Source organism: Macrobrachium nipponense, chromosome 20, assembly GCF_015104395.2.
Source record: "Macrobrachium nipponense isolate FS-2020 chromosome 20, ASM1510439v2, whole genome shotgun sequence".
NCBI lineage: Eukaryota > Metazoa > Arthropoda > Malacostraca > Decapoda > Palaemonidae > Macrobrachium > Macrobrachium nipponense.
This window is the reverse complement of record NC_061089.1, coordinates 20,329,120-20,351,718: the sequence shown is the minus strand read 5'-3', so window position 1 is coordinate 20,351,718 and position 22,599 is coordinate 20,329,120. Positions and strand designations below refer to the sequence as shown.

Here is a 22,599-nt window from a genome sequence, read left to right as displayed (position 1 = left end):
GGAAGTATATTGTTGGGTTTCAGATGCAACTCTGAATCTTCTTCTTCCTCTTCTCCATTTTGGTCATGGCTATGATTCTACACTTAACGTGATCGCCTCTTATCAGCTCGATGTACTATGATCTTTGCTTCAGTGGCTGGTCTGCTAATGGCTCTTTGTGGGGGGGGGGGTGGCTGGGAGGGGCTGGGGGGCACGTTTCTTATTTAGAATTAGGGCTCCTGAATGTGACGCCGGAGATGACAATGCTAATTGCGTTGCAAAATGTTCCTCGCCCTTTGCCCTTTCGAAGTCAAAAATTGGAGAGGAGGAGTTGGAGGAAACGGGAGGGAAGAGAAGAACTGGAAAAAGGTAGGCGATGGAGGGAGGAGGAGCAACTCTCGAGGGCATGACCTTTAAAACGCCGCCCGCCAACGGGAGCCCCAGCAGGCTGCAGCAGCAGGCCCAGTCTGAGTTCTTAATCACCGCAGTGTGGACAGAACGCTCGCCGAGGCAAGAAGTACTCCATTATTGAAAGGCGCGGCCGCTCTTTTGGGGGAACACGGCAAAACACCCATTTAGCCGATCAGTCAGGCAATCAATCAGTCATGTCTCACTTGGACACCATCACGCCCGAAGTGGTCGTCGAGGAGATTCCGGAGGGCGACTCCGAGAGCGTAGTGGTAACGGAGGGGGAGGAGGAGGAAGCCGTCAGCGTCGTCAGCGAGGACGAGGTGAATGTTTTGAGCGAGGAGGTGAACATCTCCAGCGAGGAAGAGGTTAATAACGTTTCTGGCGGAGAAGAGGCGAGTATCGAGTACCTTAGATGACGCTGTTTTATTCGTTCTAGGAAAGGAAATATCTCTTAGGGATGATCTTAGATAATATTTTTTAATTAGCTTTAAAAAGGAAATATTCTTCACTGATGGTCTTAGGTAATGTTTTTATTAGTTTTAGAAAGGAAATATCCTTTAGTGATGATCTTAGGTAATGTTTTTTTTTATTAGTTTTAAAAAGGAAATATTCTTTAGTGATGATCTTAGATGATGTTCTTTTTTATTAGTTTTAAAAAGGAAATAACCTTTAGTGATGACCTTAGGTAATGTTTTTTTTATTAGTTTTAAAAAGGAAATATTCTTTAGTGATCTTAGATGATGTTTTTTTATCATTTTTAAAAAGGAAATTTCCTTTAGTGATGATCTTGGGTAATGTTTTTTAGTAGTTTTAAAAAGGACATATTCTCTAGTGATGATCTTTGGCAATGTTTTTTTATTAGTTTTTAAAAAAGGTGATATCCTTTAGTGATGATCTTAGATGATATTTTTTACTAGTTTTAAAAAGGAAATATTCTTTAGTGATCGAGCATGATAGATACTGTTATATATTTCATTTTGAAAAGAGGCATCTGGTGAGTGAGCATCTTAGTTATTGTCATATTGTCTGTTTGAATAAAAGATGTCCCTTAATGATTAAGGTATTTTGAGAGGTTTCTGCTTCCTTTGAAGAGTGCATTAGTACCTAGGATATTACTCTGCATTTTTATATATTATTGGTTAATGCTTCCATTAAAGTGGAGGTTAGTACGATGAATGTCCACTACACCTTCTCTCTCTCTCTCTCTCTCTCTCTCTCTCTCTCTCTCTCTCTCTCTTCTCTCTCTCTCTTTTAAAAAGGGATATCCTTCAGTGACTGCGTGATTAGGACTGAGACATCTGAAGAATGTTAGAAACAAAAAAAGTCTCGAAGCAGAAAGTCTTTCGAATACGATTTTTTGAAAAGTCGTAAAGTTTATTCTATGAAGATAGATCCGTAGGTGTTTGTTTTTTTGGAACCTTTTTACCAACTTAAATAAATAATCTTTTGCGATTTAGGGATAAGGGTACTTTGTGAAATTTGAAGGAAAGCTTTGAAATGCCATTTTATGATTGGGCTCAGTGATAAGATTAATCATGAGTCATCATTTATTCTAGGTAAAAATTGTCTTTGCTGCTGCAATGACTCAAGCAATAAAAGATGTTTTTATTCTTACTACTGCATTCTCTACTGCATAAACATTTAATTACAGTAATGCGAAACATCCCTGCTAACTTTCATTTTTTTGGATATATATATATATATATATATATATATATATATATATATATATATATATATATACAATAATAACTACGTGTACTTGTCATTCGTCTGAAGGTCGTCACTTTAGACCTATGCTCAGATACCAAATCAACCGAATAATTTCTGTAAACTGGCGTCGCAGTAAATACGGTCAATTGTGTTACATTAACAATTATAGTCATTCTATGTAACTGAGAATTAAGCGCATTAATAAAATTGCTCATTATTTTCTAAACTAATATTTGAATCCTATTACTTACGTTACATACTTCATATATCGAAAGGTGGAAAAGATTATTTGAAGAGTTTAAACCCTTAGTTAGTAATTACTGATGAAATATAATCTATTTCTTTTCAAGTCGGCACGTTGGAATTAAAGTTTGTACAATACTGAACAAAGTTCACTAGGGGAAATCATTAAATGATATATATATATATATATATATATATATATATATATATCATATGATTTTCCCTATTGAACTTTGTTCAGTATAATATAGATATATATATATATATATATCTTATTGATATATATATATCATTTAATGATTTCCCTTATTGAACTGTTAAGTATATATATATATATATATATATATATATATATATATATATATATATCATTTAATGATTTCCCTTAGTGAACTTTGTTCAGTATTGTACAAACTTTAATTCCAACGTGACGACTTGAAAAGCAATAGATTATATTTCATCAGTAATTACTAACTAAGCGTTTGAACACTTCAAATAATCTCTTCCACCTTCCGATATATGAAGTATGTTACGTAAGTAATAGGATTCAAATATTAGCTTAGAAAATAATTAGCAATTTTATTAATGCGCTTAATTCTCAGTTACATATAATGGCTATAATTGCTAATGTAACACAAATTGACCGTATTTACTGCGACGCCAGTTTACAGAAATTATTCGGTCGATTTGGTATCTGAGCATAGGTCTAAAGTGACGACCTTCAGACGAATGACAAGTACACGTAGTTATTATTGTTATTACTGGAAGTCAACAAAGTACCTCGTACAATAAATAAAAAGTTTATAACTCACGTCGAAGGCGATGCCAGGACCTGTTAGGCGAGAGGCAAGTGTGCTACCAACCAGATCACATAGGTAATAAAAAGAGTTCGCTGCTCACTCGCCACGCATTACGTATTGGCCGAGCTCCAGAGTGTTCTAGTTCTAACAGGAGAGCTGTGATGGGCGTGGCAATGGTGAATCATATACGAGCGTGTATATGTATATATTATATATATATATTATATATATATATATAAATAGAATATATATATTAAATATATATATATATACATATATATATATATATATATATAGTATATATATATATATATATATATATATATATATATATATATATATATATGAAATTGTGTAAGTGATAAATGAACGACATTTTTATATTCACCAATATTAAGCCATAAACATCGTTTAATATCCAGTTCACTAGGCTTCGGGAATAATTGACACCCAAGGGAATCATAATTAGTGAAGCGCTTCGTCGCCCCATATCCGGCGGCCCCCACCCCCACCAAACCCCGCAGGATTCGAACCGTTGCCTGATTAAGAAACAATGATAGGTAGTGACTTTGACCACTGAGCCATCAAAAGTGATGTAACCTGATATCGACTCTGCTGTACTTATGCCTGTCGAGTTCACACCCTGCATCAACAATTAACTTTTGCTCTCTGCAGGTTGTTAGACCATACCATTCTTCATCCTCATTAGTTTCTGGTTCTCAGCAATTCGTTTTGGTATGAGGTCGTTAGCCAGACGATTTCTCAACCCTACCTGTGACCATCGCAATCGACTAACCAACGGGAACATAACTTTCTACGCTGGTCAAAAGGGGCTCAGTCTAATTTGCAGGAAACTTGTCAATTTCTCTGCACGTCTTTGAAACACGAACACACATACAATATATATATTCATACACATATTTATGTATACATATATCTATGTATGTGTAAGAGCGCATACAAGCACATAATGCATGACCATGACGTTTTTTAATTAGTTATCCCGGGCAGCCCAGCCACGGGGCGGAGGCTCCGTGACCTTGAATGTCCCGCAAAACACCTTCAGTTTTTCCCTCTTACAGAAGTCTGTGACGAAATAAGAGTCAGGTGACCTCTGACCTATGAGGGTGGATAAACACAGAGGCCAGAATGACCAAGCGTGATGGTTTACAAAAACAAGTCATCGTGGGAGATTCTGGGAAAAGTGGGTAAAAATAGAACAAAGGATTTTAATGCTGTTAAAAACTTAAGATTCCTTTTTTTTTTTTTTTACCTCTGTTAAACTTTTGAATCTGTGATTAAATCCTGCTTTCGTGCTACAACTTTTCAACTAAAAGGAAGTCTTTACATATTACATACATTTTACTTCGTTAACGTTTTGTAGGTATTTAATGCGGTTAAAAACTTAAAGATTCTTTTTTTTTCCACCTTTCATCTTTGCTTCTCAACTGCTGAGTATAAGATTAAATCCTGAAACCCCCATTCCTTGCTACACTTTTTCAGCTACAAGGAATGGTTGTCTACAGTATAATTCTAGTTCGTTAACATTTTACAGGTATCTAGATATATAAATTCTACCTTTTATAAGAACAAAAGGAAAAAAAACTAAGGTACACAACGCTTGAAAGCACCTTCGCTGTAAAATCACCTAATCTTATTTTGGACTCGTCCTAATTCATTTCCCATTACGGCCCACCTGCTTCAAGATACCCAAGACCTTGAGGATATCTATCCTCTCAGGTCATTAATTTTGCCCCAGGTCATCATAAGTTATACAAAATACGTCCCTGTTTTTTTTCTCGTGGGCGTTATTAGTTCAAATGCTTTAATCATAAGGGAATGAGAGAAGCAAGATTTCTCTTGGCCATGAGAAAGATTACCTGCTTATTAGGGAGACTTTGCTACGTCATCATAAGCACTTACAACAAGGCCAGTGGGACATATACATATATATGTGTGTGTACGTGTATACATATGTACATACACACACACACACACACACACACACACACACACACATATATATATATATATATATATATATATATATATATATATATTGTGGTAGGTGGCATAACTGAGTAGTACACCGTTTGTCTCACGTTTGTGAGGTTCATGATTTGCATCTGGGCAAAGGAGACAGCCTCGAGTGGATCCCAGCGGCTACTTGGAAAAATGAAAAGCGGATGTGGCTGGCAACCCCATCCCTAGGGACTCACTGAGAAACCACACTCAGGCTCTCTTTCTGAAATAAGCCATTACACCTCTGTTGAGATCATCAATAAATTGTCTTCCTTCCTGGTAGTTAGGCAGGTGTGGTGGATCACAGACAGACTGAAGGTTATATATGGCCAGTAACATACCCAGGAACCTCCACGCTGAGAGTTGTATACTATATAGACTATTATATATATACATATATATATATATATATATATATATATATATATATATATATATATATATATATATATACTTGTATACATATGCACACATATTACTCACTCACACGCGCGCGCGCCACACACACACACAGATATATATATATAATATATATATATATAATATATATATATATATATATATATATATATATATATATAGCACAGTCCTTTTCTAAGCAATTTCTATGGAAAGCTGATGAAAAGAGGGATATGTGGCGTCATCTACCTTAATAGTATAATAATGACAATAATCATATTTACAAACCTTGGCCATATACAAGAAAAAATACACATTGAAATTTCTTATTACGTTATTCCATTTTATTCTCATCTCCTGACAGCTGTTAGAGCCATTAACTCATGGCCACCAACAGGGCTGCAATATAGCTGTAACAGGGCTACACCACAGCTTAGATCTATTGAGTTAACAGCTGAAATGGCTTGGGGCAGGACAGCTTTAGCAACTATTTCAGTCTCTCCCTTCAGAGTTATAGGCCTGATGATAAGAAGAGAATCAGAAAATTGGGGAAGTGACGTCTTAAAACAATAGATGTCATGTCATGGGTGTGTCAGTATTGAATATTAGTATATAGTATATGAATATATATATATATATATATATATATATATATATATATATATATATATATATATATATATGTATGTATATATGGCTATATATATGATATATATATATATGGCTGTGAAATATTTAGTTAAAACGGAAATCCACCTAATAAAAGGAGCCCATGAGACAGTTTGTTCTCTGAAAAATAGCATTGTCATTCTACATTTTGTCGTTTTTATCGGCCCCTTTTATTATATATATATATATATATATATATATATATATATATAAAATATGTGTGTGTGTGTGTGTGTTTGTGCGTGTGTGCGCGTGCGTGTGTACAAAACATATTTATAATTGTTGCATAAGCCCACCCTACCAATGAGAAAGTAATGTTTCGTCTATCTTTATATTTCAGGAAGTGAAAGTCACCTTGCCAGAAGGAAGCCCAGTGTTGATACGAGAGCCATCTATCAGTAAGAATGTTTACAAAAAGAATCTGAGCCAAGGACAGATGATGTACAAGACGTTGAAAGAGATAAGGAGATGCAACACGAGACGGATCGTGGATCAGTTCGAGAATCTATGCTAGCGTCGTGTCCCGTTCTGTTAAAGCGCCTTGATAGGATAAAAGAAAAAAATAGAAAAAAAGAAATGGGCTTCAAAGCTTTTTTCATTTCATGCGCGCATTCCAAATGCTGTCTAACTGTCCCTTTCGTCTGTACATCATTCATTAAATGTTTTCATAATATATATGTATATATATTACTTCTGATATGAGAGAAAAACTAATAAACTAAAATAGAAATCAGTGAAAGAAAAAAGATCTTATGCTTGCAAGCTGTTATAGGCAAAAACAAGTTGTCTTTGATAAATGCCGTATAACGGGGTTCAACTTCTTATTCTATTTTGATTTTGGTGGTGTTGCCAAACTTGTCTTTCATCACCATCCAGCTCTGCGGTGTATAAAAGCCTAATCTTTCTATTTATCTCATTTATCTGCATGAAAATTGTCTCTGCCCAGTTACAGTTCTCTATAGAGAGAGTTGACGGGGACCATTCATCTTAATTTTATTTGTTTCCAAGTCGCATTACTCAAAAAACGTCTATTTAACTAAGCGTCTTTAAGTCAGCTCACTTTGGTGTGATATTAGTATTACGGTTCTTGTACTTCTTTTTTTTTTTCTTTCAGACACTGATTCTGTCTCTTAATATTTTTGTCCTAAAAGTGAGCATTGGTTTTTAGTCAATTTCTCCTGTTGAAAGTAATGTGACAGTGAATGAGTTTAAGGGTTATTTGTTCAGTTTTGCTGTTCAGTAAATATCAGTGTCTGTTCAGGTCACGTCGGGGGTCTTCCTTAATATCTGCAGACGCTTCTGTTATGAAAAAGAAAAAAATGTGCCGTATAGATTTTTGGATTTTGTGTGTGTATGAATTTTGACCACTTATTTCTTTTCGATTAAAAACTCCATTACAGAAATAGGAATCCTGAAACAGGAACTGTCACGAGCCAGATGTATTTCATAGCTGTTCTTTGGTTTAGTAGTGTCTTGTAGTGTTAAGAATAAAGATAGTAGACCTCATCAGTAATCGTCGAGTGTTTTTTGTCACCTTCATTTTCCTTGGCTCCGTTAACAAGGAATTTTTCTACTGGTGTCGTTATGCTAAATCATTATATATATATATATATATATATATATATATATATATATATATATATATATATATATATATATTTAGTTCAGACAATGTAAATTTTCCCAATATTTTGAACAGGTCTTCTGCTGATTTATGAAGGAAAAGCGTGTGGTACGATGATTTAACATACCCAAAATCTCAAGTTCCTAACTGCTGTAGGTGTTCACCTCATTCAAAGGTATTCTGGAAACTAAACCCAACATTTGAAGAGGTTTTACAGAGGGTGTTTGAGCATGATTATAGATCTTCCTATCTATTTTTTTTTTTTTTCTGTACAACTGCTTAACAAAAGTTTCATTTGTGGCGAGGCATACCTCCAGGTTACGCTTAACTAGAGAAGCTTTAGTCTGTCAATTTCGGATCAGAGCATTCCAAAGATAAATGCGATTTTCATAGAAATAACCGTCGAGTTTTCGGACACGAAGATACTAATTTTATTCAACCAAACGATATCTTCTATATAATCAGTTTGTTTTTATTTGACAGCATACTTTTTATATAGGACTGCGCCAGAAATACTCATTAGAACAAGATTTACTCATATACTGACAATAATTAGAAATTAAAACCCCACAAGTTCTCTCTCTACACAGCCGAACTTCTCCCTCAGTTAATCGTATAAAAGATTAAAACCAGTTTTATTTTTTTTCTTAACTTTTGTATTACATACTGACCAAGTGACCTTTTCATTAATCTCAAATGGTGTTTTGATTTATGTTAATGGGGCCTGAAAATATTTACTACTTGATAAATGAGGATGAACCATTAGTTCGTATATGATTAAATTTGAATGCGAGAGCGCCACGATAAATTGAATGATAAATTATCCTAAGGCATCAGTATATTCTGAATTCAATAAACATTTAGGTGTCCCTGGACAGGATATAAAACTATCGATTACAAATTCCTGCTCAAGGTCTCGTCATGTAGCTGCCTCCACGTCAGCCCAGAGCGTCACCCTCAGGCATCGTTGCCAATTTGGTGGAACTTGATGCATACACCGATGCCTTTACAAACTGTTTCCATAAGTTCTAGATGTCATAGTAATGCAATAATGATAAAATTGCTATAATATTTGTATATATATTACAAATACATACTCTAAATTAACTAATTTCCATGGTTTGTGTAAGTCTTATTCCAAGTTTGGAGGGTAAACATAAACCAATTGGCAACAGTGCGGCCTCCGGCAAGGTGTCGGCGTGAGCAGAACTTTATTTGAAGCAATTCATCTTCTCCAATATCAATAGCCTGGAATCATTAAAAACTTTTGTTATTGTGTTTAGATGCTATTGGTGCAATTGTAATCTTCCTAGAGGCTACAACTGTTGAAAGCAATGACGTATTCTAGCAGTTTGTTCACAATGTCAATGGGAACTATTTTGTTTGTGTTTTTATGCAATTTCGTTTTAGATGTATTCTATGAAACAGTGAATGGGTCTTCAAATCCATTACATTCAGTTATTCAATGTAATGGATCCATTATCCATTACATTCAATTATTGGTGAGGTTTAAGAGAACTGACTATTCTTTCGTCATGATGCTGGGTTTCTTCGTCAAAAATGAAGAGAAACTTTCATGTGGATAAGAATACAAGTCGCTGAAGTAAAAGACAGATTTATTTGAGACCAATTACAGTGACTTCAGGTAAGGGCACTTACAAAATCTGATTTAGATCTTGGAGCTATTTCCAAATCCTATGGTGTTTCATAAGCGAAAACTACTGTGCGACAAACCAAGAAAAGTGCAACGGGAAATCAAACAAGGTATTCCTTTGAGGTGAAGGGAACTTGTGGACATCACTGGAAGTGAAGAATTGCACTCGTGTCAGCTCCATCTTTTTGTTGGGTGGACATCATCACGCAGTTCAGAAGAGCAATATAGTCGCCACTCTTCTTATTTTCCTATAGATGACAAAAATGAGCTTAGTCATGCTTTTGTCACAAAAAACTTATAGAGAATCCTAACAGGACCATTTTTTCTAGAGGGAACCTATACGTTTACTGTGAATAACTCGGTAATACTAGATAAACTTTTCCGTTTGTTATTACACTGAAAAAAATAAGTTTGTCATTAGAAGATCAAGACTTGTAGTTATGAAATTGTTTACTACTGGCTACCACAATTACTTCCATCCAAGGAAGAACACCCCCGTCTCTCTCTCTCTCTCTCTCTCTCTCTCTCTCTCTTGGTTAGACGTTCTCCCCTATCTATACTCGAACAGTTTTTCATCAATCACTCTATCACATGTTACATGCTTTCTCCTCAGTCTATACTCAAACAAATCTCCATATTTTGCCTATCATTCATAATTGTTTTTCTTACCAGCAGTAGGAATACAACACCGGCATTGGGCGCCTCCACAGCCAGCAGGATCTACTCGGCCATTGCAGACGTGTTGTCTTTGAACATTGGTCTTCATTCTGTAACAGTAACCTCCCTGATTTTTGCAAGAATCTTGGCGAGTGCATACTGGTGGAAATAACAAAGATTGAGTTATTTGAAAGCGTATCAGTGATCGTTTCTATTTGCATTAGTTTTGTTCGTTGTGAACTAGTTATTATCGATCAATTTTTCAGCGAAACGAAAAGCTTTGCTCAGTTACTGGCAGAGTAATTGTATGTTGCTGTTACTATAGTACAACCCTAGTCTAAGGAAGCAAAATCACAGGATATCTTATATTTCTTCTCATTATTATCTTTACCTTGTCGATGAGATTATTTCATCATCTTGCAGGGTACAGAAAAGTCCTACTTCCTTTACTTTTCAAAGAGTCTTACTTACGTTGTCTTTGCTCTGCTTATGCCAGTCCAAGGCATCCTTTATTCACTTTGTCCAAATTTTTAGCCCCCGAAGTGTTCGGGTCCTTGATTCTCGTCCCTCAATGGGTCAGCTTAAGAACTACCTACCTGTTTATCAGAATCTTCTTTCCTTTTTGAATATCAATAAAGGGGGAAAGTCAGTATTGCTGGAACAAGACATTTTCCTAATATTATAAATACGAAGAAGCTCCCTGGCTAAAGGTTTCTGCTTGACTCAAGTTTATGATAAAAATGTTATGAAATTCTTTGGATATGAAGGTCCTGCTCAACCAACCAGACCTGTCAAAACTTTACTTTGGGCGAACATTACTGTGCATAAAAAAGTCTTGTAATACAAAACCTACTTTTAGTCCTGCAACAGGCGCAGTCGCTACCATGGCAGAAATAGGAATCTAATTCTCTGTCGCAGCTGCTCCAATTTGCTTTGCTCAAGCAGGCTCCACTATGATTTGTACAACGTTTTCGTGGAATGCACTTGGAGGCATCTGCACAGAAAAAAAATAAATAAAAAGGTTTCAGTCACAAGTATCAATGGTTGGCCTATAGCTAGTACCGGGAAATATGTAGGCTGAGCTAACCTTATAGAGAGAATGAATTCAATTTAGGTGACTCTGCTGAGAAACTGAGAATTATAATTCTTTTTCACTTTACTTTGTTTTCAAGTAACAGTAATTTTCCCTGATATTGTGAATTTCACTTATAAACTTTGAGTTTCATAATAAATTTTTGTATTTAAATTTTTTATAAGTATTTCATTTCTAACCAGTATATTTGCATTTGATTATATTGATGTTAGGTAGAAACATAGAGTGGTAATTGATCTGCTTTCCTTCAATTTACTTGAAGTGACTTAGAACCAGGGAAGTACTTAGACTTCTGAAATCAGGGAAATACTTAGACTTTTAAAGTTGTTGATGAAGTGATGCCCTTTGATTAATTTAACTACTTACAAGATTACCTCACACCTGTTTTGATGAACTTAGTCTGATTTTCTGCAATACTGGTAAGTTGTTAAGGGATCACTGTTGCCTTTAGAGTGTTCAGTCGTTTAATACCTGTGATGAGGGTTCAGGTGTCTGGCTTTTGTGAGGTAACAATAAATGAATGGTAAGTGTAGTAACCAGATACTTGGCACTTCGTAACAATATATATATATAAATATGCATATATGTATACATATATATATATGTACATATATTATAGATATATATATATATGTATATAATATTATATATATATATATATATATATATATATATCTATCTATCTATTATATAAATAATATTATTAATATATATATATATATCTATATAAATATAAGTCTATATATATATATAATTATATATATAATATGATATATATTATTTATTAATATAATCTTATATATATATTTTATATATATATATATATTTATTAATTCTTAAAAATCTATTATAAAATTAATATTATCATAGATCATTTCTATTATATTATACATATCTAAATTCTATATAGATATAATACTTATATGATATATATATTAGATATATATATCTATATAGTATATATATAGTGTTATATGATGAATAATATGTTATCATATATATAATAGGTAATATATTTATATATTTTTATTAATAGATATTATATATTTACAGTATCACTTACACTATTGTTTTGTGCATTAATACAATTACTAACAGTTAGTAATTATACATATAATAGGTAGGCTGTGGGGTGAACGCAGATAGAGAGAGAAAATGAAGGGATTGCAATTTTTCAAAGGATACGTTAGTTAAGGAAAGTTACTCGTCCTTATCCGGATTCTACCATTATCCGACAGCCCCTTTGCTCTATTAATCCGGATAATTGAATGATTGCTGTATATTTGTCTACAGTGTTTGTATGTAGCGCTTAATAATATATTGAAATTTCTCTCTCTCTTCAACATCTTTTCTCGAAACTGATGTAAATGAGCTCTATGATACAAGGCACAGGTGCGGCGTGTCCTATAGTTGATTCACATCAACCGTGCATTTGACGTCTAGGCCAGTCCCTTACGACGCTCCTGATTGGCTGTTGATAAGTCAATGACAGGGCTGGAAACTCTCAGTCTCTCTCGAGAGTTCACATAGGCAGGATGCATGTTCCACCTCTCCTGAAAGAATACCCCTCAGGAGAGATGGACCATACATCCTGCCTATGCGAACTCTCAAGAGAGGCAGAGTTTTTGCCCTGTCATTGGCTTATCAACAGCCAATCAGGATACATCAAATGCACGGCTGATGTGAATCTACTATACCTGTAACAGAGCACAGGCACCATGTAGACTCTTACCTGGAATGCAGAGGGAGCACTTTCCATAGCAGCCTTTCCTGATCACAGTGCCGGAGCATGTCCCAACGCCTCGCATGAAGCAGTAGCCGCCCAGATTACTGTAGCCTGGCCTCATGTAACATACTGTTCGTTAAAATACAGTGAACGAGTTCTTTATTTTCTGCATGTAACTCATAATTATATTTCCTGTCACATTACTACAGCCAGGCAATAGTCGTAGCCTAAATCAAGACATGAATGTACTTGCAAAAGACACTGATCATATATATGAAATTAATGTAATTCGTTCTGAAATAAATCTCTATTTCTAATTAAATATCTTTAGGTTCTTTCTTTAACCAGTGGCACGGTATTGAATCTTGAAACTAACGGATTGATTACAGCCAATACTGTAGTCAAAATAAAGCTTTTGTAAAGGTTTATATTGTGATATTAATAAATGGAATTTATTGGTTACAAAAAGCTTCCATTAATCAGTCCCTGAAAGACCACTCATTTATCTTTCATAATTTTGTGTTTAATGTTATCTGTATTTCGAGCTATTTAAGATAATAATTTTGATCATTTGTATTAGATTGTATCATTTCAGCTTCATACAACTTAATTATGAAAATGAAAATCATAATTGATTTCTTTCCGGCCATAAAGAATTTATAATAACTTCTGAATGCAGTTGGTTAAATCTAATGACCACACAGTGGCAACAAGGGATCATCTGAGAGTTTTAACAGTTTATGCCTCTTGGCCGCTTGGGCTCAAGACCAAGTTGTCCACACCAGACTTCGTATAACCATCAAAATCTTACCAAATGAGGATTAGGGCCCGTGTTGCCTTAGGGGCAGCTTAACAAAAAATTAAAACTTCTAAAAAGCTTTTGAAGCTTTTTTTTATTGAGTGTAACAATAAATAGATATATAAGGAATTGGTTGCAGTTGCTTTTTCTGTCAAAGTTCCGTCTTTTCCAGCGACATTTTTGTGGAACGTAAACAAGTTGCTAATCTTGGAGAAATACGCCGATGTAAATTACAATATTTTTTTAGCTTTTTTAATAACTGGTTCTCATTAAAACGATTAACTCTTCTTATAAATAGATTTGACCTCTAGCGTTCTTTAATAAATCTGATAGGCTATATATTTGATAAATAACAAGATTAGTATCAGTATGTCTTTTATACAGAAAATCAAGTTCAGCATTTGTGAAGGATTTGCATATCAAATCTGTCTTCACTAAGAAGCAATCTTTCTTATATCATGGCCTTTAATTCGAATCGCATCTAGAGAGTAAACTCAAGATTTAGAAGTAGCTAGGTTTTAATAGCGCGATTATAATTACGCAACCATTCCTGCTTCTAGAATTTTACTATCGTCCTCTCTTCAGTGAGTCGACTGATTCTTGTAAATTATTTTCATATTTCATCAAAATTTTTTTATCTGAAATGTAGAATCTCTTATTTTTATTGGCCTGGGGAAACGCTCATTAGATTTTGTCAGCACCAATTGAGCGTACATCTATAGGTAACGAAGTAATCTGGTGAGTCAAAGTTCGCCATGGGGTAAGAGGGACGCAATACTCACAAAATCTTGGAGACAGCGACACAAATTCCACTGATCACACTTACTTGCATCTACCTGTGGATGGACAAAGAGAATAATTTGGTTAACAAAATTTTTCTCCTTCTCATAGGTTACTGATATGCAATGTTGATCACCATAGCGATGTCATCAATGACATATAAGTGGAATCAATTTTACAAGTTAATTAGAGAAGCGGGCTTAATGGAATCTTGTTGTCTGGCGTGTTGGACTGCAAATGATTTTCAGAGAGATTGGGACTTCCGGCCAATAAAACGGTATGATTTAAAGCGACGCCATGAAGTCACTCAATGAAAATGGTTTAACTGGACAAGGCAGAAAAGGTGTCCAGAAACATACCTCCTTCTGGAGAGCTACAAAGAGCAGGCCGAGAAGTAGGAGTCCCAGAATATTCTTCATGTTGGATGTTGCAGTGGACACTGGAGTGATCTTCAGTTGAAAGGTTGTAGAAGCTGTAGATTCCTCTGCAGATGGAGAGAGATCAAAACTGACACCTTTACGCTGGGAGGAGATGCCACAGATTGATGGAAAACACTCTCTCCTTGAGGGTTTTTATAGGTCTTTTTCCATTTTGAATATTCGATTACTGAGCATGTGCAAATACACGGCGCGCTGTGATTGGTGGATTTCGGTACAAACGATATACGGATGTGTCAAATTTTAAACATGACACAGAGTAATTGACACATTTCAGTTCTATTCGATCTCTAACGTGCATTGACTAGGAATTACTTTGATGTTAACGCACTGACTTATTTCCCTTTGGGTTCGATGTCCTTTATACAGTAGAAATAAATACATGCACACACACATATATAATACTTGAAAACTACTTTTACAACCAAAAAGAGTTTGTTTTACCTACACATATTGAAGCATAACTTTCCTTATGACACGAAAAATGTATTCTAATTGCTTTCAACTAATTACTGTATAAGCCGTTCTTACACAATCATGAACTCATTTGATCCCCTTTCTCTCTCTTGTCTCACACAAAATTCTCATAAAAAATAGCTGATCCCCACATCCAGACCTTGTGTGAATCCATCCAGACCTTGTCTGAACCCGCTCTATGTTTCCTTGCAATCCTTCCTGGGACATCTCGTGCTTTTAATCTTTCTCCCTGTAACACAAAATAGCAATTCTCTTTACCAGTTCGTTGTCTCATTCTACACTATATCTTCAGTTATCTGTCTTATTCAAAATCTCACGAGACGTCCTTCCACGATAACTTGGTAATATTATCCCACTGTAATACTTACACTTTCCAGTATCACCTTTCTCCTAGTACGACGGAAGAGTGATTTTTGTTTACCCTTGCAAGAAGTTTGTTTACCATTCCCACATCCTTAAATACTTTATACACGGTGGTCAGCAACTCAGTCAACCTGGTACAGTTATACACCCGTGAACTTAATAATGCGTCTTTCCATCCCTCAACGTTTTATTTACCTCATATCCTCGTTAGTCGCATTGACAAACATTCTGAAAGGTATTCTAATCCTCGACGGTCTTCCCTCCGATACTACAATAGTCTTTCCCTTCCTGGTTAATTGAGAGAGTTCCGTTAGACTCAAATTCTCGAGAGTGATAGCTAAAAATTCAACAAAATCCCGCAAGTTGTGTAACCCCATAGAATGAAAATAGGAAACTATCTGGTATGAAAATGGAACTAATGCCATTGACTTGCAAAGCATTTTCGATAACTGGATTGAAAAATGATCCAGTTATTTATATTCTTCATCATCGTTCATTTGTGAGGGATAAGGTATATATATATTTAACGCCAGATTTGGATGTGCTTCAGCAAGCTCTCAAGGTGACTGCTTAAAATTAATGTCTTATGAATCGTAGATTCAGTTTTGACCTTAATTCATTCATGAGTTATGGTATCAGATACTTGTGTCCTTGTGTAGATGAAGCCAAGGAGAAAGAGCAGAGCTTTATTTCAAGTATTTGCTTATCCAGAGTCAAATAGTTCCCGAAATCTGAGGCAGTTTTTTGCTGTTGCTTTATTGTGAATATTCTTAAAGTAATATTTGTTGAAAGAAGTGACGTTCTCAATAAGAATGAATTTCATGTGGATAAGAATACAAGTTGCAGAAGTGAAAACCATATTTATTTGAGATCAGCTACAATAACTTCAGGTAGGCGCACTTACAAATGTTGATTTAGACCCAGGAGTTATTTCTAAGTCCTATGGCGTTGCAGAGGCAATAACAACTACGTGACAAACCAAGGAAAGTGAAGCAGGATATCAAATAAGGTATTGTTCCTTTTAGGCAAAAGGAACTGATGGACAGCAGTGAAAGTGAAGAACCGCACCCGCGGAAGCTTCTTCGTTGCAATGGATGGACGCCAGCAACCAATCCGGATGAGTAATAATCATGGTCTCACTCTTTTTACTTTCCTATAAATGTCAAGGTCAGATAAGTCCTGCATTTTTCACACGATTCCGTAGAGTATCGTAGGAGGATTATTTTGCTTTTTTTCTAGAAAGAACCTATAAATTTACTGTAGACAAATTCATTGTTGCTAGATAGACTTTTTTGGTTGGAATTAGGCACAGACCAAAAATGATTGCTAAAGATCATGATTTGTATTTATGATAATGCTTACTACTGGATACCCCAATATGCTTACTAATGGATACCCCAATATTCTATTTGAAGATACAAATAATTACGGATCGTCAGATAGGCTACCCTGTATAATCCTTCCGCCCAGAGAACTCCCACTCTCTCTCTTTAATGGGATTAGTCATCACAGCAATGTTTCACCTAATTACTATTCAAGTCTCTCCCTCTTTCTCTTGTTACATGCTTTCTCCTCTATCCGAACTAAAATAGAGTTCTCTCTGTCTCTTGGGCATGCTTTGTCTTCTGTCTATACTCAAATAAATCCCCATCTTTTGTTCATCATTGTCCATCGTTGTTCTTACCAGCAGTAGGAACACAACAATGGCATCCAGGGTCTCCACAACCAGGAGGATCTAGTATGCCATTGCAGACTTGTTGTCCATTCGCTTGAAGACAGTAACCTCCCAGACTTTGGCAATAGGACTGGCCGGGTTGTTCTGGTGGAAATGACAAAGAACAGATTATTTGAAACCATATCAACTATCATTTATGATTGCATCAGTTTTTCTGTTGATCAGTGATCGTTTTTTAACTTTTCCGCGAAGTGAAGAGCTGAGCTGAGCTATTGGCAAAGTAATTATACGCTACTGTAGCACAACCCACTTCATTGGCTTTGAATACTAAAGCAAAATGATGAGATGCAGGAGGTTTCAGATCAAAGAGAAACTAGTTTTCAAAAGTACATTGTCGTCTAAGGAAGCAGAATCACATGACATCTCAGCATATTTCACTTCAGTAATATCTTTATCTTGTCGACGAAACTGTTCCGTCTTATGACAGGGAACAGAAAAGTCCTGCTTCCTTCAATTTTCAAAGAATCTTTCTTATGCCGCCTTTGCTTTTCCGATGTCAAAATGTTTTCCCTCCGTCCACAACTACACTTAAGAATTACCTAACTGTTTACTAACATTTACCGAGGGAGAAGATCCTGCTCAGTCATATATATGTATGTATGTATATATTTATATATATTATATATATATATATATATATATAACTATATACACACATATATATATATATATATATATATATATATATATATATATATATATATGTGTGTGTGTGTGTGTGTGTGTGTGTGTGTGTGTGTGTGTGTGGTGTGTGTGTGTGTGTGTATGTACGTATATATAAGCGAATACCACAGGAAAATGATAGGCAGAAATCCAAGCGCTCGGAGTTCTGCCTATCATTTTCCTGTGGTATTCACTTATTTAATGAAGCCAAGTGTACTTAATGTGATTTTTAATCATATATATATATATATATATATATATATATATATATATATATATATACTATATATATCATACATACAACAAATATGTAGATGACTGTTGTGTGTAGCGCTTAATAACTTATTGAAATTTCTCTCTCTCTCTTCAACCATTTTTCCTCTAAACTGACGTAACTGAGAAAGTTGCGAGACAGTCAGTCGCCCAGACTCCAGAGCCGCCGGTCTCTGGTCTCTCTTACCTGGGACGCAGAGAGAGCACTTTCTGCGGCATCCTCTTTTGATGACGGCGCCCCCGCATTTACCAACGCCTCGCTGAAAACAGTACCCTCCCATATATCTGTACTCTTGCCTCATGATGCAAATATTCTCTGGAAATACATAGAAGGAGTTTTAAAAGCAAGTTATATAATGAAAAAAATAGATATATATTGATAAAATCTTATGTGGGTAACTACAGAAAAATATTAACATTGAAATTCATAGATTATTCGTAAAATGTACAAGACAATTTTTTTTTAATTCTGGTAAATTTAAGTCATCTTTGATAAAATGCTGCATATAATACCGTTAAAATGATAAAATATTGTTTATTTTCTCTAATATAAGGTAAAAGATAAAAAATGTTATATTTTCCGTCTGCTTACCCATGGTAGACAATAGTTTGTCAGTTGTTTCATATCTTACTTTTATAAAAGTCATCAAATTTTAGCAGATATTGATTAGACCTCTTGAGTTCTTTAAGAATTGTGATAGGCTATGTGCTTGATGAATGATAGATTAGTATCAAAATTTTCTTCACACAGAAAATGATGTCTATAACTGGTTCACTTAAGGTAGATTCTTGGTTGAGCCCTATGCCTACGAGACGTTAGTTTGGCGGCCGCTGATTGGCTGGGAGCTGCCTACCTCCCGGTACCAGCCAATCAGCAGCCACCAAACAAACGTCTCGTAAGAATAAGGCTCATCCGAGAATCTACCTTAAGTGAATCAGTTATAGTAATTGTGTATGAAGTCGGTCGTCACTAAGAAGCAATCTTTCTTAAGTTCGGTTCTTCCCCGTTTCTAGATGTAGATTAAAATTCCATTCATAACCCTTTAGTAATGTTTCTCACTTATTTCTAGATAAAGGTCTTTGACTTGAATCGTATCTTGAGAGTAAACTTAAGATTTTAAAGTAGCCAGATTTTGTTAGTATGACTAAAATTACGAAATCATTCCTACTTCTATAGTTCAACGTCTACTTATAATTCGGTTTTCTCAGAAATTTGTTTTGTTTTTAACTTCGTTTCACCCTCATTCAAATGAGTCGACTGATTCTTGAAAATTATTTTGGTATTTTTTTTCCTCCCGGATGCAGACACTAGGATTTTATTTATTTACTTTGGCCTCTGGAAACACTCATTGATTTTGTCAGCACACAACGTGTGTACTTTTATAAGTAACGAGTAATCTGGTCTAGGGAATTCCCCATGCAGCGAGAGAGACGTAATACTTACAGAATCTTGGAGACAGCGACACAGATTCCACTGATCACACTTACTTGCATCTACCTGCGGATGGGCAAGAGAAGAATTCGGATAACAAAATGTTTTTCCTTTTCTTATGTTACTGATATGCATGTTAATCGCTCTAATAATGCCATCAAGGAAGTATAAATGGGATCAATTTTACAATTAGAGAAGTGTGCTTAATGAAATCTTGTTTCCTGGCGTGTCAGACAGCAAATTATTTTCAGAGTTCCTTGATCTTAGGTATTTAAGTCTACCTGAATAAAGGGACCGTTAATTATATTTGGGTAAAACGAACAACAATAGATAAAAAGTAACTGAAGATCGTTTTTTGGTAAGGTGGACCGAAGACCACCATGGACATTATTTTGTGTAGACTTTGTTGCTTTTGTTTTTGAATCTGGCAAAAATTAAATCAGTGGTCGCAATAATGTAATAAGTGAATCAATACTTCGGATGTAATGTTACCGCTGTACTTATCCCGACACACAGTTCTAAAAATACATGATAATACGGTCTAGGAAATACTCTGGCACGTAAAAGTGCATCGTTCCCAGAGAAATTGGTTAGACCTATCAGCCTAGCGTGGGTAGGAGTTCCGGCAAGCAAAACAGTATAATTGGAAACGACGTCGTGAAGTAAATCAATGAAAATGGTTTAATTGGAAAAGGCAGAAAAGGTGTCAAGAAACATACCTCCTCCTGGAAAGCGACAAAGAGTAAGCCGAGAAATAAGAGCCCCAGAATATTCTTCATTTTGGATGTTGCAGTGGACACTGGAGTGTTCTTAAACTGAAGGGTTGTGAAAGCTGTAGATTCCTCTGTAGATGGAGAGAGATCAATATTGACACCTTTGCTCTGAGAGGAGATGCCACAGATTGATGGATAACACTCTCTCCATGAGGGATTTTATAGGACTTTTTCCATTTTCAATATTCGGTTACTGCGCATGCGCGAATACACGGCTTGCTGTAATTGGTGGATTCCGGTATATCGGTATACGCATGCGCCAAATTTTAAACATGACAAAGAAACTGGTACTTTTCAGTTCTATTCGATCTCTAACGTGAATTGACTGAGAATTACTGTGAGGTTAGCGCCCGGACTTATTTCTCCTTTGAATTAGATGCAAATACAGTACAAATAAATAAATATATATATTTATATAAAATACATAAATATATATAAATATTCACAGAGGTTATTGGTACGAGCCGCAAAGTATAGTTCCTAATCTCTGATAAATCGAAATGGATTCAGTTTAGGCGTCTGTATTTGTTCACAGACTGAAACATCCATACAGCTCGATACAGAGGATTCAGTTGAAGATTGCAAGTGCACGGTCGGAGAGCTGCCAAATGGCAATGCAGGCAATGGTATTAGTGAATTGAACGTGACAATAATGGCTACAGAGAAATATGTATAGAAGACTCATGACAGGAGTTTTGCTTTCATTGACCGCATGGCAATTACGCTTTAGAAAGTTTATCTGGCTTACGGTCCGCGCACGTGGACGGGGTACGAACGGTATACACATGCGTCAAATTCTAAACATGACAGAGAAACTGGTACTTTTCAGATCCATTCGAACTCTAACGAGCATTGACTTTAAATTACTCTGAAGTTAACGGACGGACTTATGTCTTCTTTGAACTCGATATGTATACAATATAAATAAATTATATGATATATATAATATAATATATATATATATATATATATATATATATATATATATATATATATACGTGTATATATATATGTATGTGTATAGTATATATATATATATATATATATATATATATATATATATACACTATATATCGCCTTTTACCTCTCTGGAAGAGTTGGCTGGCGCCAGAATGTTACAGCTTCAATAAATCTCTGGATGTTCGGTGAGGTTACCAGCCTCGTGCCCTTTCTCTCAATGGCAGTATAGATACCAGGATTATCAGAGTACTACATGTACTCTGTTCAACCTGGTATATACTGGTCTACATCTACTACTGCTGGGTGGACTATAGTGGCGGCGTCACCCACAACTCACCCAGAGCAATGTTGCCTTCAAGCCTAAATCTCTTTATTTTATTTTCTTTTTTGTCCTTTTTAGGCGATTTTGATCATGATGTTTGAAACAAAGAACATCGAACAAAAAGAGGAAAACTCTAAAAAATATTGGGTAAAAGTTTGAAATATTTTTAAAAACTTTTTATGTTACATTCATTGTCCTATTTTTATTCGCGTTCATTATTTCCGCTTCAGTTACGTAACCGAGGTTGATTCAACAGTCAGTTCGTCCATTTCAACTTCTCTTCATGTTTTTCTTTTTCGCATTGGGTCTGCAGCTCCATTGTTCTTCCTGCTTAAAATTACTTTGTCTTACGAATCGTAGATTTAGTTTTGACCTTAATGCGTTCAAGAAGTACAATATCAAATACTTCTGTTCCTGTGTGTATGAAGCCAAGCAGAATGAATATAGCTTTATTTTAAGTAATTTTTTTATCCAGAGCCAAAGAATTTCCGAAATCTGAAGAAACTTACTTTTGCTTTAGTTAATTTAGGCGCTGTGCTTTCTAATATCATGCTTTTTGCTGTTGCTTTATTGTAAATATTCGTAAGATAATATT

At 35.2% G+C, this 22,599-nt stretch overlaps 3 protein-coding genes across 4 annotated transcripts; 1 reads left to right on the top strand and 2 right to left on the bottom strand.

The window, feature by feature from the left end:
* The first annotated feature begins 434 nt into the window (after window positions 1–434).
* LOC135222900 (moesin/ezrin/radixin homolog 1-like) lies at window positions 435–7,749 on the top strand. The gene is made up of 2 exons (XM_064261291.1): window positions 435–782; window positions 6,577–7,749. Exons 1-2 carry the CDS (start codon window positions 585–587, stop codon window positions 6,748–6,750), a joined length of 372 nt encoding a protein of 123 aa, XP_064117361.1. The 5' UTR covers window positions 435–584; the 3' UTR covers window positions 6,751–7,749.
* Window positions 7,750–9,459: 1,710 nt separating this feature from the next.
* LOC135222897 (uncharacterized) lies at window positions 9,460–13,150 on the bottom strand. The gene is made up of 4 exons (XM_064261277.1): window positions 12,997–13,150; window positions 11,025–11,165; window positions 10,184–10,330; window positions 9,460–9,762 (listed from the first exon to the last, which is right to left on the bottom strand). The coding sequence occupies exons 1-4, from the start codon at window positions 13,109–13,111 to the stop codon at window positions 9,755–9,757; spliced, it is 411 nt and encodes a 136-aa protein (XP_064117347.1). The 5' UTR covers window positions 13,112–13,150; the 3' UTR covers window positions 9,460–9,754.
* A 3,540-nt stretch (window positions 13,151–16,690) lies between these two features.
* On the bottom strand, window positions 16,691–20,910 carry LOC135222888 (uncharacterized). Of its 2 annotated transcripts, XM_064261260.1 has the most exons (4): window positions 20,669–20,904; window positions 20,006–20,015; window positions 18,705–18,833; window positions 16,691–17,665 (listed from the first exon to the last, which is right to left on the bottom strand). In XM_064261260.1, exons 1-4 carry the CDS (start codon window positions 20,726–20,728, stop codon window positions 17,508–17,510), a joined length of 357 nt encoding a protein of 118 aa, XP_064117330.1. In that variant the 5' UTR covers window positions 20,729–20,904; the 3' UTR covers window positions 16,691–17,507. The 2 variants fall into 2 exon arrangements, 1 of the variants encoding a protein (XP_064117330.1); XR_010316380.1 differs by lacking the exon at window positions 20,006–20,015 and having other exon boundaries at window positions 20,669–20,910.
* Between the last annotated feature and the right edge of the window lie 1,689 nt (window positions 20,911–22,599).

Bases quoted from the DNA above. Each gene is read 5' to 3' on its own strand.
- LOC135222900 (XM_064261291.1), top strand. From the start codon at position 585: ATGTCTCACTTGGACACCATCACGCCCGAAGTGGTCGTCGAGGAGATT. The intron at 783-6,576 runs GCGAGTATCGAG...TTTATATTTCAG, and splicing joins ACGTTTCTGGCGGAGAAGAG to GAAGTGAAAGTCACCTTGCC.
- LOC135222897 (XM_064261277.1), bottom strand. From the start codon at position 13,111: ATGAGGCCAGGCTACAGTAATCTGGGCGGCTACTGCTTCATGCGAGGC. The intron at 11,166-12,996 runs GTAAGAGTCTAC...TTTTCTGTGCAG, and splicing joins GTGCTCCCTCTGCATTCCAG to ATGCCTCCAAGTGCATTCCA. The intron at 10,331-11,024 runs GTAGGTTTTGTA...TATTTCCACCAG, and splicing joins CGCCTGTTGCAGGACTAAAA to TATGCACTCGCCAAGATTCT.
- LOC135222888 (XM_064261260.1), bottom strand. From the start codon at position 20,728: ATGAAGAATATTCTGGGGCTCTTATTTCTCGGCTTACTCTTTGTCGCT. The intron at 17,666-18,704 runs GTAAGAGAGACC...CATTTCCACCAG, and splicing joins GTGCTCTCTCTGCGTCCCAG to AACAACCCGGCCAGTCCTAT.